At 39.3% G+C, this 15,947-nt stretch overlaps 1 protein-coding gene across 1 annotated transcript in view; it reads left to right on the top strand.

Annotated features, from left to right (window-relative positions):
• The first annotated feature begins 3,987 nt into the window (after window positions 1–3,987).
• The window catches only part of SMYD3 (SET and MYND domain containing 3), a 391,913-nt gene continuing 379,953 nt past the window's right edge, over window positions 3,988–15,947 (top strand). Inside the window, exons 1-3 of the mRNA XM_009893664.1 lie at window positions 3,988–4,061; window positions 7,011–7,071; window positions 9,841–9,975. Coding sequence (XP_009891966.1) covers window positions 3,988–4,061; window positions 7,011–7,071; window positions 9,841–9,975 — 270 coding nt within the window. The remainder of the gene's footprint in view (window positions 4,062–7,010; window positions 7,072–9,840; window positions 9,976–15,947) is intronic.

Below are 15,947 nucleotides of genomic sequence, written 5' to 3'. Positions count from 1 at the left end.
AAAAGACTGCCTGTCCAGCTAGACTGAGAGAGAACTTGTTAGGCATCTATTTTTAAATTTACTGCAGGTGTTTGTAGATCTGCTAAAAGTGATCTTTCTTCAGGTTTCTCCAATGCCTCACAATTTTGTAGAGTGGTTTAGGAGAGTCAACAGTGGTACTGTCAGGAATAGTCTGTATTTCTAAGAGGCAAAGATTAAATTCGCTATCAGAAATACTTTTGTCTGAAGGAAACTTATATGCATTTAAAGTGTATCCCAAAAGGAACAAATACAGCAGAAAGCCATCCTGCGCTGGAGGCGGGAAGCGGAGTTACTGATGTTAAGAACGTTTTCACATTCTTCTAATGCAGAAGTCTTCAGCGGGATTTTATGAGCATCCATTTCATGACAAGAACACTTCAGATATCTTGCAAGACTTCACAATGTCGGATTACGCCTGAGCAAAGGGGAAAACAAGGTGTTTCTCTGGACTCTCTGCTAGTGTATATGTGAATCTGTTTCTTTGTGTCATCAGCCCTCTCTCTGCTAACTGATAGAAATATTTTTTTTTTTTTCCTGCATTTCACTCCTGTTTTCTAGCTTTCTGGGTTCTTCTGCTTATAAGTAAGCAGAACGGACTATCCTGGTCTGGTTGTCTGCATTTGTGTCTTAACTTCAGTGTGACCTGAACATAAAGGCTAAGCAGGTGAAAATAAGGGGTTAACTTGATGTACATCATCCTCACCCAATTCTAAATCTACAAGACAAAATGCACCATGAGTTATTTTGAGTCCAGCTGTATTGCTGTGTCTGTCCAAGTTTGTTGCCTGAAATATTTTATTTTTTGTTCAGCACTTTCCAAATGTGCTCCATAGGGAATGAACGGACTTTTGGGTGTAATTGTTCATATTTGGAAGCTGAAAAGCAAGTAAATAAGCATTGCAGGACCTCTAAAAAATGTGTATCCTAAAAACATACGGTCAAGAAGAGAAAGGAGCTAGGAAAGAAAAAAGCTGATGAAGCTATTCCTCTCTGAGAGGGTCAGAGGGGTTTATATTTCACTGAAAATCATAGATCCGTATGATCCAGGAGGTAATACTAGCAGGATGTAAATATTTACAGCAGTATGATTATTTTAGACTAACCGCTTTCTTTTTGTGGAACATTGACTTACAGGTCAAAGAAAAAAATACTTGGACATACAGCAGATTAATGAACAATGCATTTATCATTTTTATAGGGAAAAGTGAAAGATGGGAAGTTTTGTTATACTTGGCTTCATTGGATTATAACCACATGGTCCAGAAGTGAGCGTTTAAAAATATTGCATGTAGCTTTTTTACGTGTTTCTAAGTTATAGATATGACTTTTTCCTATTGTGAAATACAATCTTAGTCTTCCTCAGCATTTAGCTTTTTCTTTGATTAAAATCCCAAGCTGGAATGAAAGAATTGTGTGACTGAAATTAATCTGTTTAAGCCTGAAATTGCTGGAGGCATGTTGGTGTGCTGGCTGCAGGCAAACACTGGAGATGGTCTTGATTTGAGGAAAATTGTGTCAAAGTAGCTTTGCAGGGCATTTAGGGGTAGGAGACAATTTGTAGTAGTTACCTTGTGCTCTTAGAGCCAAATTTTGCTGTGTTTTTGCTTCAGTGCTCTCTGTGGGGGATAGCTGTGAGTTTCGCTGGGAGCATAATTACAGTATTTTCACACAACTTGATTTCTGTTGTGATGGCATTTGTTTTATTCATTGTGCATGTTGATAAGGGGTTGTGTATATATACACTGCGTGTGTGTACATATATATGCATATATAAACATAAAAGGTAGTTTATTCTAAAGCTAGTCTGTTGTCTAGAACAAAAGGGTACTGTTTTGGGAGATGCTGAGTGCTCTTGAACAAAATTTTCAGTTAAAGGGCCACGTGCTACTTAAATTACTTCTGAAGTCTTTTCTTGGTTTTCAGTAGAGAGATTTTCTTGTATTTCCTTGCATAGGTTAGGATCAGAGGTAAATATTGAATGAAGAAGTAGAATTCAAAGGTAAGACTAAATTTCTTGCCTGTTTGAGTGCCATATTTTTAGATATTTCTTCTTGTAAGTTCCTTCACTAATTTTATTGGAAAGCACTGCATGTGAAGCTTTTTATCAGTTACCAGCTTAACGGAGAGGTGTATATTTTTGTTCTTGGTTTCAGAATAAATACTGCACTTCTAGGAGCTCTATTTCCAGAAAATTAACCTGGGTCTTTTTTCAGTTCAACTGAAGGAGAATCATCTCTTTGTGCCTCTAGATAAGTTTTCAGTTTCAGCAAAGAATCTTGCACCATTCTGTGGGTGTTGGATATAGTGCAAAGAAGTTTTGCAAAATAAACACTTTTGTATCAGAGTTTAGCAATGCTACTATCGCTACATGAACACGACGACTAGCTTCTACTTAGGAGTGAGTGAAAATCTACCCTTTGGATGTCTTTCTATTGTTTTCGCAGCCTTGATTTTGGTTCCCGTGACCTCCAAAAGAAGAAAAAGCTAAAAATCCAACATAAATTGTCAGAAAGCACAATACTGGAATGAAGCAATGACTGTAGACCATAACAAGGTTTTATTTAGAATTTTTTTTTCCAGAATTTTCAGACCAAGTATTCTTCAGAAGAAAAAACAAGATGCAGAAAAAAAATTATGGGAGATAATACCTAACACACAAAACCAGACAAAAAATACGATCCAGAACCTCCTGTCAGCTGAAGTTGTATGACCCAGCATGTTCATTACCTATTCGGTGTATATTTTAAAACCAAATAAAGATTTCTTTAAAAAATATATATATATAAATAAAACTCACCAATATTTATAAAATCTGAACAGAACCCATTCTAAGCAGAAGGATCCTTTCTCTTCCCTCATCTATTTGAATTCTGTTTTTTTTTTTCCTTCTGGAATGTACCCAGAAATGTTTTAGAGTCTTAAATTTATGGCTGGGTGTCACAAGAATTACAGAAAACAGTATCAAGTGTGGGCATTCAGCATGGCATGTGAGACTTCAGAAGCCAAGACTTAAGTTATGGGAAGTCATCCTGAAAAACCTGGATTTCTTTTTTTTTTTTGTGTTAGTAGGTGGTTGCTTGCGAGTACAAATGCCTTAATTAAACTTTTGTCACAGGCCAGGTGTTTTGATTATTCATGTGTTCTCCTTTTTTTTTCCCCTTTTTTTTTTTTCTACCGGGACAATGCAATACTACTACTACAGTACGTTGAGGTATAAAGTAGATGATCATTGTATTTGGAAATAAAGTAGGTATATTTTTCTTATATAAACGGTCTTACTTCTCACTTGAATAAGTGACTCTGATCATTTATGGTTAGCTGTAGTTACTGTCTTTTAGCCCTAAATATTTTTTTTATTTTTGCTACCTTTCAGAAAGCTGCTTCTCCCCAATGCTCGTGTTAGGATAAAAAAGATTAATTCATATACTTACTCAACACAATGAAGTGTGCAAGTGGAGAACATGGGAGGCATTTGCACAACTTTTTAGGGACCTAGATTTCAAAGGCTTCTTACCTGTTGGGTCTGGGCGAACAAGAGTACAACGGGTTACATGAAACCCAAGAACAGCGTACAGAATAACCTTAGGGCAGAAAAACCCAGCAGCTGTTATTTCAGAGGCTGTGTCCCGTGGCGCTCATGGAGGATTGCTTCTCCTCCGACAGCTGATCCGCAGTTGCAGAGCAGGTCCAGGGCCCTGGCAGCGGGGAAGGGGGAAGCCCTGAGCCTGCCAAGCTGCCCCAAGTCAGCACCCAGGGCACCAGAGGGGCTGGGGACCCCTCCTGTGGGCACGGCTCGCTGGCTGCGGCGGGTTGTTGCTTGCCAGGGGCTTGGATTTGGGATGTTGCAGAGGTGTATGCCCAGGGGTTGGCACCGCCTGACCCCCAGCACCTTCTGTCCTTGTCCCCAGAGGTGTACTGTGGCTTTTGGTATGCTGGAGATGCCCCCCCCCAGTGCCTGGTGCCGACATGGGTCAGCATTGGGGTAACAGCTGGGGACCAGCTGTGCTGCTGCACTGCGTTATTCTTCAGGTGGGAAAGAGGTGAGGAGAGAAAGCTGTAATTGCATTTAACATAACCCCTCTGCTCTCAGATCTACCAAATTTAAAATGGTTGGTTGTTATTTGTATCTTTATTTTTACTATTAGCAGACAGAAGCATATTAGTAAAATGATGAATGACATGTTTGCTTATTGTGGGTATTGATTGCTTTCACTTTGACAGGTCTGCAATGCACACACATGAGAAAATCCAAGTAGACTTTATGCACTTGACATGTTTGACTGAATTGCAAAGGTCTAAGAATTTGTTCAGGAAATTAGTTCAACGTGACATGCTTCTGAAAGAGCCGCTCTTTTGTTACATGTATTATAAGGATGGATTATTAACTGAAAAAAAATATCAACAACAAAAATGCAGTAGGGGATTTGTGTGAGATTGCCCTTTTGAGCTGCAAGCTGTGGCAGAAGCAGAAGTGTGAATAAACTGCATAGGAAGGAGTGTTGAGTGCAGTCTGTTAATCAAATGTTCTGTTATATCTGACACTTATCTTGTGAGCAGGGCTGAAAGTCAAGTGCCTGCAATCAGCAGAGAAGTGTAGATGCATTTTCATTATAAATTAAGTAGTCTAATTGTGTTTGGTTGGGTTTTGTTGTGGTTTTTTAAATTATATTAGGCCCTTTCCTGGCAAACAGAAATATTTTGTGATGTTTTTAAATGGGCACGTGTTTTGCACGCTGTGAGAGTGTGGTTGTGGCTCTGATAGGACCTGACAGTCCAGGCAAACCCTCCTCAATGTCTTCACTCTGTGATTCAGACTTGGCATGTTCTGCTTAGGATTTTAGCCATGCGTTTTCAGGCTGCCTCCTGTGCTGACACTTGTATTCGGGAGCAGCTTCCCATAGACCCAGCTGCCTCACTGCTCATCATCAGCCCTTCCTTACAGTGCTCTGGTCTTTTCCTAGCTTTAACAAAAAGAAATTTAAAAAAAGCCAAAGGAAGAAAAAGTTAATTTGCTGGGGAGGGTGTGTGCCATGTCCAATTGAACTGTCTTACTGTTTTGTTTTGTTTTTTTTTTTTTCTTATCTCATACGTTTTAATCTCCTGTCCGTATCAATCCCTTGGGATTTCCCTCACCCACCCATATATATTTGCATTTATTTTTTTTGCCTGCTCAGTACACATTGGAAGAGCTTATTCTATGAATGGTGTTTGTAGACAACGATGATTAAAAGATTTAGTAATATCCAGATTCCTCAGGGTAAAGACTCTTCACCTGACCGTAACACCACTATAGAGGACAACTGACAACCTCTGCTTATTTTATTCTTGTGGATTTTTTTTAAGACAGGCCAAGATCCTCACTTGTGCTTGCTGTTTCATAAGAGCTTGTTTGGAAAATCTTGTTGAAGCTGTATTGCAAAACTAATAATTTGTTTTCAATTGCTTCATCTTTCCTTTTCTATTGCAGCAGAAACTTTTTCAGAGATGAAAATATTACTGAATGCATTAGATCAAATTCTGTGCATTTTCTCATCCATTAAATTGGTCACATTAGGTGAGATGCAGTAGATGCATTGTGAGTAACTTGGTACTATCTCCAGATGATGTTTATAGGTAATGAGAAATGCATGGGAGTATTTGACAGTGACTTTAAATTTGTTTCAATAAAGTCTATAACATTAATAAAATATTGAAAAGGACAGGAATAAACTAGGCAAATTTTCTCACTTTTTAAAATGTTTTAACATACGTGAATCCTGTATATATGAATACATGAATCTTATCCTTGAATACTTTATATTCAGATTAAGTGTTTTAGATCATGCTGGTTTACATTTAAAATGTCATGTAGCAAGATAAGTAGATGCTATAAATCTCAAGGAGTTTTTTTTTAGTCCAAGAGGGAGGAGAGTATTGGAAGAAAAAGCAACGATTTCATCAGTAGCTTTATTATTCAGCTCTGTAACAGGCATTCTGCATCTGCTTATCATTCAAAGAAACCCCAAAAGATGAATGGATAGTTCATTCATTATATGGTGCCAGCAGGGAGTCACCTTATTCAAATAATCTGACTGGTAGTGTCAGTTTGGCAAAAATCCAAGTTTTGAGTGATGCTCCTTAGATTTTTGTGTGTGTATGCGGTTTTTACTGCAGCATCATTAACCCTTAGGGAAAAAAAGATACAAAGGAAATAATCCTGTAAAGTATTGAAACTTTGGTGGGTGCTGAAGGAGTTTGGTGCTTTGTGGCGACGGGTCCACTAATTGTTTTACAAAAGAAAGAATGAATATATGTAGGTGATTTAACACCAATGGTTCCAGTAAATCCTGGCATCTCTTGGAAAAATACCAAGAGGTATACCAAGGCAAGGTATGCTTGCAGTATGTTAAGATTGTCGGATCTAGCCTTCTGATGGAAGAATGTGAAATCTAGAGGAGAGACTTCTCAGGTAGTTATGGGCATTCATTTATTTACATTCTAGCTCCAGAAAGTTATAATTACTCTGGTCTGGGAATCTGTGTTTTACTTGTTGCTGCTGAGACTTTTTGGTACTTTAATGTGTATGGGACTAAAGTTGCAAATGCTCTGTTATCAAAGTCCTGACTCATTACTGTGTTTTGATGAATAGCGTTTAGAACAAAAAAGCCAGCCTTCAAAATGGTTTTGCTCAGTCATTCTGCAGTAGGGTAAGCACTTAGTCATTCAGATAATACTATACAACAACAAAGAGAAGTTTGATAGAGGCTGCTAGCATGAGTGTAGAATATTGAATACAAAGGAGGTATCTAGAAATAAAGAGGCCAAAAGCTCCTTCGTAACCTCCCTGTGATTCTGTACAGCCACGTACAACAGACCTGTAAAGAACAACAGGGGCACGCTGCAGAGTGACCGTTTCAAGGGCTGGAGCGGTGTGTGTGGGGAGCTGAACAGCAAAAGTTCTAGCTGCTTGGCTTTCTTTTTTGTTGTTGGTGGGTTTTTTTTGTCCGTAGGCAATCTTTTAGCAGTAACGTTGCCTGCGATAATGTGAAGGGTTCACTGGCAGACTCAAAGGTAATAAAGCAGTAGCTAAACAAGTTAAAGTTCCTGTAGTGTCTTCTTTCAGTAATTTGAAAGGTCTAACTTCAGACGAGTTTTAATCTACTCTGTTAATTTTGAAATATCTAGAAAGATGGTGTGGGTTTCTTATAAATTCTTCTTTTATGTCCTTGATACAACATGCTGCTTAGTATTAAAAGGTTTGTCAAAACTTGTCTCGGTGGGAAAGAATTTGTACCTGTAGTTTACGAGCATGTATTTATACCTGGACTGCTTCTGAAATCCAAATCAATGGGCATGTCCATATAACATTTCTGTTTCTTTTTTTTGTGCGTGTGTGTACAGTAGGTATTCCACTGAAGTGTATTTCTTCCCAAAATTATTCTGATGTGACTTTCTAATCTAGAATAAGAAATATGTGCTCCTTTATTATATGCTGGTTAAAGTTATGTCATTGCTCAACCTTGGAAATGAAGCAGGTCTCTGCAGCTGGCAGAATGAAGATTTCACACTTCGTTCTAACTCTAAATCATCCTCTGGCATTGCACCTTAAAATCAAAAACCTATTGTGCATGTACAAGACTTTAGTTTCTGTTTAGGAATCTAACAGTTGCTATTTTTATTTTTTTTTCAGTCTCCAGGGCTGGCTTTGCAGGTAGGAAGGTAAAGAAGGCACTAGCAAAACATATGCTTTTATCTGAAATATTTCTAATTTATTTTTTCTCCTGGTGGTTAGTAGGAGTGCCTATGAAATATTGTGCTACAAAATAGTGATTTTTATGCAATAGAAATGAAAAGATTGTTACTTGATTGTAATGATCTGTACATAATGCTCCTCTTAATCTTTGACTGATGCATCTGTCTAAACTGCCTGAATGCTTATAAAAGTCCAAGATAGTGTATAAGCTGTTATTTTTCATAATTCAAACATAGCAATGCTTTGATATAGCAGTGAAATACCTTTTCCACTTGTGGGATTTGAGGGAATGGAGAGGATGGTTTGTGCTAGAGAATGCTCCATGGTATTTCTGGTGTTCTACCCCTACTCCTGATTGTTTTCGTGTTGTGGCTGCAATCATTGGGCTAAATGCATCATCCAGAAGTGCTAGGTTGAAGTTTGTGAGCACGTTGGTGCTGTCTATTTTGGATGTGGCCTTTGGAGAGTGTTCTACCATTTTGAAGTCACCCATTGAAATTAGAATTTGGGGACAACTGAGTGATATAAGTAAAAGAAGAAAGAAAGTTCATGTCATAAAACAGTTGAGCTGGGAATCTGAGTATATAGCGTGCAGCATCTAGATTACTGATGACAGCGGAGGAGTTTTCTTTTGGTGTCAGCAGAGACAAAGAATTACACCTTGGTTTAGTCGCATCAGTTGGGAGTGGAAGTGAAAAGGACACACCTTGTACCTGGAATCTTGCAGAGAAAGGTCCTTCATCTGGTCATTTAAAGTTGCCCTTTCAGTTCAAAATGGGCTGTGTTAGATGCTTAGTTATCTCCCAATTAAATTGGAAGGCAGAATTAATCTGTATAATAAGATTCGAGGCATCTAAATGTAAAGCACTATAGCAATGCAAAGCACTATAGCAAACTACTAAAATTGCCTTGTGAGGGGGAGAGCGGCGTGACTGACACATACCTCCTTCCTTGCTGGAGAAGGGGGTACTGAGGAGTAGCTCATGGTGACAGTTTCACGGGTGTATGTGAACTGTGTTGGGCTGCGTGCAGCTCACAGGGTAACAGTGGTGCCCAGTCAGGCACTGTGCTTGGTTCAGGAGGAGGTGTGAGGGGAAGTCATAAGGGTTATGCCATCCACACAATCTAGTTAATTCTTGTGCCTGTAACTTAACTATACTGCCTTCAGTTTTAACAACAAAAAAAGTATATACTGTTTTCCCAGCCTAATGAATGGCCATAAAGCATGTAAGTAGCTTTGCACATTAAGAAATTGAAGTGAAAACTCACCAGTGTTACAAGAGTAATGTAACACGTTCAAGATTTTCTACAGGAAAAAAAGAAGGGGGGAAGCCTCAAAATCTACGTCTTATTTCTAGTCATCCGAAGTAAATCTCTTGAACTTATGTTTTGAGATGTAAGATTTGCTCTGTGTGTGCTTTCACATTTAATATTTCCTTAGTGCCTAAAAAATTACAAAACTTCAGTCATATTAACTCATGTAACTGTGAACTAAGACAGCATCAGAAAATAGTACTAGAGTCAGGAGGTGCCTTTAACCTTTAGATTGTGATGTATAGCTCTGGTTGTTATGTTTCTAGCTTTTACTGGTTTTTTTTTTTTTTTTTTTTACCTCCCTCTTCCCCAGTGAATTTTTATTTTGGTCTCACTGTCTGCCAGTCAGAAGTATTTTCTCAGAACTGAAATTTCTGCTGACGTGTCAGCTTCAGACTCTGTTATAATTTGATGTCACAACTGCAGGTTCATAGCAAGGTCTTGCTTAAGACAGATAATGATGCTTCCTTAAGACAAGACTCAAGACAGATAATAGGTAGATTAACTAGCTCTGTTGCACAGCTCTAATGATGATGTTATCTACCAAATCAAACTCCTCAGGGTTATAGCTATATGGCAAATAAAAAAAGCACATTTGATATCTTAACTGTTGATTCAAATTGGTCCCAGAGGTGCTGAGTCACATGAGTAAAGGGTTGCAAATAAGGCTTTGAACGTAGTCGTGGACAATTTCTTCTTCTGTAATAGTGCATTTTAGGCTACTCCTGTTTTTCAGATATTTTTCTTGCCTTGGAATATCTGAAAATTGCTAGTTATGTAAGAAGGATAAATACGAAGCTCTGTTTGTACTTATAACTGATTTTCTTTTTTTTTTTCTAAACAGGAATGAACATCTGCACAGATGCTCTCAGTGCAAGGTTGCTAAATACTGTGGTAAATCTTGTCAGGTAAGATGAAAAATAGCAGCTATAAAGGGTTGAAGAAAACAGGCATTTGACTACTTTACTTACAGGGTCTCCATGCATTTTGTGCATTGTCATACCTCCACACTGCAATAAGTTTGTAGTTACGGACAGAGTGTGTAAACATGCTGCCTTGTTTTATTTGAGTACTTTTATAGTTACAGGTATAAGACTATAATCAATGCGACAGACAAAACTAAGGTGAAAAGTGTGATGCTTGACTGTGCTTGGTTAGTGGGGGAGGAATAATTCTGAAGGCTGTAAGTCAATTTTGCAGTAAACCAATTTGTATTTCAGGAGTAATTTTCATCATAGCAAAATATATATTCCGTTTTTTAAAGAGGAAATAAAGGTCAAGAACGTGCAGAGAAGGCCTTGGCCAAAACTGCATCCCTGAGGAGGTTTTCAAGAAGATGGAGCCAGGCTCTTCACAGTGGTGCATGGCAGGAGGACAAGGGACTACAGGCTTGAGTTGAAAGAAGAGAGGTTCACATGGGATATAGGGAAAAGCTGTTTCACCTTGAGGACGGCCAAGAGGTGGAACAGGTTTGCCAGGGTGTTTGTGTCATCTGCATGCTTTGAGGGTTTCAAGACTCCACTGGATAAAGGTCTGAGCTGGGTCTGACCCCAGAGCTGACCCTGCTTTGCAACTAGACATGTCCGTAGATCCCTTCCAACCTGAATTATCCTGTGATTCTGTCCTATGAAACAGTTCTTAAAGGTGTTCAGACCGAAAACCTTAGCTTTTATATTTGGCTTGTCACTTAAGCACACGCGCAGAACTTGGCAGGACTTGCTACTGAGTGGACATGCAAGCATAAAAGACTGTGTAAGGTCTAACACAGCAGAGAACGAGGCACCTGAGATTTGAACCATGAGAGTTGCCTTACAGAACCCTTGAATTTTTAAATGACTCCTCTTAGCTTTGCATTGTGATTTCTGGTTTGTTTGTTTTGGTTTTTTTTCTAAATAGAGAAAAATTAAGAAAACCAACTAATGGTCAAAACAGACTAGTCGTGATACTATATTAAATACATATGAATTTAACTTTTTAAGTCATCCTTATGCAAACAATCAAACATTCAAATGATCTTTTCACATATCATGTGCTTCTATAAACAATTCTGCCTTAGTATAATATGTAGTGTTCTCAACATGCCAGAAACCCCTCCCTTTTGGGATTAAAACATATGGAGAGGGAAAGGAGGAAGATATGTCATTTTGATTCATTATATGGCAAATGTGTGCAATGTACATTAGGTGCTTACTGTAGCATCAATAATAATGCCACAGGTAGATTTATTATGGGAGATCATAAGGAAAATATGACTGTGAAGAATATAAAAGACCAGAGTATTTGCAAGGTAAGTTTAAAACAAGTATCTGCCAGGAGGGTCATTGGTAAAGCTTCTATTGGCAAGTCTCTAATGGGAAATGAGACTCTGCTGACACTGACCTGCACAAGCAAATCTGCAAGGTGTAATGCAATACCGTTTCAACTTAGGTGTAGTAGCAATGAAGTTGGGAAGTGGGACTTTCTCCTTGGAGAAAACAGCTAGGTGAACATGCTTCAAGGATTCATACTGGCTAGCCTGAAGCCATCTTGGCTATCTTTGCTTTGTGCTTCCTGCTCTAGGGTTCGTGTGCTTGAAACCATCCACAGTTGTATGTACTGATTTCAGCGAGACAAGCTGCTGTTGCTAAAAGTAGTCTGTACTTAAAATGCTGTGTATTTACTGTTACATAATATTTTGAACTATTAGTAAATTAATATTGAATTAATAGTATATAATATCCCATGATATTAGGTAGCAATTGAGAATAACTGAAAAAATGTTATTTTCCAGTCAAAACAGTGAATTTGTTGGAATTGATGCCTCAGGGCAGATGATCCAGATAAAACTGAGACCAGCCAGATCTGTTTGCATTTGAGGACTGTCCTCTAGTTCATATTTCTTTCAGTAAGCTAGCTAAACGGCTGTGTTTTATGGCAGCTGTTAGCAAAGCTCTCCTTGGCCAAGCCAAAGGCTTTGTGCTCTATTTAGGCTCTGTAGCTTTAGTGCAATTCGTTAGTATGTGCACTTCTAATTGAACTAATTGCTGAACAAAATAAACAGCAGGGTATTGAATGAAATTGCACTTTGCACATTTGAAAAAGTGAATATTGACAGAACTGGACTATTTTAGTTTTATAAATACAGATAACTTTGAAATGCAAATTGTGCTGTTGGATTTACAATTTACACTTAGTTGCAGAATGATTTGATTATTTTATTGATGTGTGTTAAATGAGTCCTACAACTTGAAACACTTAGGCTTAAAAACTGTCAGTTTTCTGGTTAATGCATTAAATGAAATGAGAATTAATGTAAAAATCTGACTAAAAAAAAAAGGGATTAATCTGAGTAGCTGAACTAGGTTTAGGATAAAGGTGGACTTTGTGAAGAAAACTTCAAAGTAAATGCAGTGGGGATTTCTATGTTAGGATGTACCAAAATAAACCATTTTTAAATCTACAAATATCTTGTAAAAATCTTAATTTGATTTAAAGTGTCAGGTGGTTAAGAAAAACTGTCTTTGGGCTAGCCTATAGGAGAAGAAATAGTCTGTTGAAAGATGTTTCCCTTTTTGGAAATTGTTATCCTTTAAGGAGTGGGCAGAGCCAGGAAACCTGAAGAAAACTATGCAGGAATTAGAATGTCCAGTTTGTAGAAGTCTCCATAATGTCAATATTGAAAATTACAAGTGAGTTGTGCCAAATTTCAAAATTTCCTATTATTTTTTTTTTCAGGCCATTTGAAGCAGTTTGCTTTCACTTTTACTGCTTTAATTTACTTCAAAAATATTAGAAACGTGGGACTGGAAGTTATCACAAGAGATCCTTTGGGCTGACCTTTTTCAACTGAATTCTGATTTCAGGATCAAGAATATGTAGACCTTTGGCTTTTGAACTTTTTTTTTTTTTCAGTTGGACCTCATTGACTTGTGCTCCTCTTCAACACTTCTCTATTGTAGCCCCTTTCCCCCTTGTTTATGCCTAATTTCCTGGAGCTGCCTTCTAGCAGTGCTGCGTTGGCTGGGTGTCCCTTCAAATGTAGAGTTACCACATCTGCTGCTTCTTGTATTCACTGCTGTGATCTCTCCTGGCAATGTTTTTTAATTTGGTGCATCCCATAGATCAGGGACCAGTGATATAGATGCTAATCCCTGACAAATGCGAAAGTCATTTCAGGCAGAACTCAGAATTGTAGAATTGTTAGAGTTGGAAGGGACCTTGAAGATCATATAGTTCCAACCCCTCTGCCATGGGCAGGGACACCTCCCACTAGACCAGGTTGCTCAAAGCCCCATCCAACCTGGCCTTGAACACTTCCAGGGATGGGGCATCCACAGCTTCTCTGGGCAACCTGTTCCAGTGTCTCACCACCCTCAGAGTATCAAATTTTTTCCTAATATCTATTCTAAATCTACCCTCCTCCAGTACAAAACTGTTACCCCTCACCCTATTGCTACACTCCCTGATAAAGAGTCCCTCTCCACCTTTTCTGTAGGCCCCCTTTAAGTGCTGGAAGGCTGCTGTAGGGTCTCCACAGAGTCTTGTCTTCTCCAGGCTGAGCAACCCCAACTCTCTCACACTGTCTTCATAGGAGAGGTGTTCCAGCCCTCTGATCATCTTTGTGGCCCTCCTCTGCAGTCAGCCTGACAGGTCCATGTTCTTGTGTTGGGAGCTCCAGAGCTGGATGCAGTACTCCAGGTGGGGTTTCATGAGAGCAGAGTAGAAGGTCAGAATCACCTCCCGCAACCTGCTGGCCACGCTGCTTTTGATGCAGACCAGGATATGGTTGGCCCTCTGGGCTGCGAGTGCATATTGCCAGCTCATCTTGACCGTCTCATCCACCAACACCCCAAAATGCCTCTCCTCAGGGCTGCTCTCAATCCATTCTCCACCGAGCCTGTATTTGTGCTTGGGATTGCCCCAGCCCACGTGCAGGACTTTGCACTTGGGCTCGTTGAACTTTGAGATTCACACAGGCCAACCTTTCCAGCCTGTCCAGGTCCCTCTGGATGGTATCCCTTCCCTCCAGCGTGCTGACCACTCTGCGCAGGTTGGTGTCATTGGCAAACTTGCTGAGGGTGCACTCCATCCCACTATCCATGTCTCCGGCAAAGATGTTGAACAGCACTGGTCCCAGTACTGGCCCCTCAGGAACGCCACTCATCACTGGTTTCCACTTGGACTTCGAGCTGTTGACCGCAACTCTTCTGAGTGCGGCCATCCAACCAGTTCCTTATCCACCAAGTGGTCCATCCATCAAATCCATGTCTCTCCAATTTAGAGACAAGGGTGTCGTGTGGGACAGTGTGAAATGCCTTGCACAAATCCAGGTAGATGATGTCACTTGCTCTTCCCTTATCCACAAATGCTGTAACACTATTGTAGAAGGCACCAAATTTGTGAGGCATGATTCACCCTTAATGAAGCTGTGTTGGCTATCATCAATCACCTCCTTCTTTTCCATGTGCCTTAGCATAGTTTCCATACAGAATGTGCCAAAGTTTCCACATAAAATGTGCCATTGTCAAACATTATTGAAAGGGCTTAATTAAAGAGAAAAAAGACATTCTGTAAAAATTTGAATAATCCTTTAGAAATTACAAATTATGTCTTTTAACAAATCAAAACCTTCCAACGGAAAAATATCCCACTTTCAAGTGTTTTTTTGCTTTGGTTGGTGTTTTTTTGTTTTTTTTTTTTATGAACTGTAGTCCTTAACTGTTGTTCATTAGCACATCAATATGCAGGAAGCATTCATTTTTTTGAATCTGCGTAGGAGACAAGGGAAACCTTCGTTTCATAAACATTGGTTTAGGATCTTTCATTGGCTTAGGGACCATTGGGAGACAGGAATAGCACATGTCTATGAAGAATGGATGTACATTGGCAAAACAGCTCAGCTGAAAATATGCAAGATCTTGCAGGCAGATGTGATAGGTTTTTGCTGTGCCCTGACCCAATTGTCCAGTGAAACCCAAGTACGCATTGTTTTTTGCGTGGTGCTGCTTCAGGAAAGACAGACTCTCAATCTACCACCAGTAAACAGGTATATACTGCTGTATCCTAAGCCATGTAGGTGCTGATCCTTTTCACTTGGGTAAAGCATGAGGAATTGTACTTGGGATACATTGAGCTTGAATGAGAGACAATGATTTGGGAGGAGATAAAAGGAAGGATATTATTTCTGCGTTACTAAGTATAGTGAAGCCCAGAGAAGGAGGGCTGGGTGCTGTGCTGCACTGTTTGCTCGTCTTTCTTTGCCTCCTTCTGATAGTGTTCATTTCTAACAGGGAGGGGAAAAAAATCTGTTGCAAAATAGGAAGACCTTCCCTGGTGGGGAGGTAGAAGAGTTGTACCAGTGGCTGTACCTCTGCGCTATAGTATTTATGCTCATGATGAATGCAGGATATAAAAACCTTGACTGAAAGCAAGGATACTCACTTAAGAAAACCTCACACAGAGAACTGTGGGACTAATATAAGCCCACCAACAAGTATTGTTAGAGAGTGACTTTAAAAGTAGATCTCTCCAGGGTCACGAATCTTCATGGTTTCATACTGTTCTGTAATTTGTATCCTTGTTGTATTAGTAGTGAGAAGACATATTGTTGAATTTCATTATAGTTAATGCATTTGGAGCTTTTCCCCCTCTCCCTGGTCAGTTGGGAGGAAGTGAATGGCGGTCCCCATTCCAGTGCTCCTTCTGCAGAGGACTCTAAGTCCTTTTTGGCATTGGTTTTGGCTGAAGCGCTGTTTTGCAGAAGGCGCGTCTGAACTGTTCTTCTCACGTGGGAACACATCTCAAAGAAATGTGGCATATGATGCAATGTGGTACTGCATATTTCATCTCATTAGGCTTTATTGGTTGGGTAAGCTATTAATCATTTTGATGTCACCTCTAG

Source organism: Charadrius vociferus, unplaced genomic scaffold, assembly GCF_000708025.1.
Source record: "Charadrius vociferus isolate BGI_N301 unplaced genomic scaffold, ASM70802v2 scaffold309, whole genome shotgun sequence".
NCBI lineage: Eukaryota > Metazoa > Chordata > Aves > Charadriiformes > Charadriidae > Charadrius > Charadrius vociferus.
The sequence above is the reverse complement of the archived record's forward strand: the minus strand, read 5'-3'. Positions and strand labels throughout refer to the sequence as shown.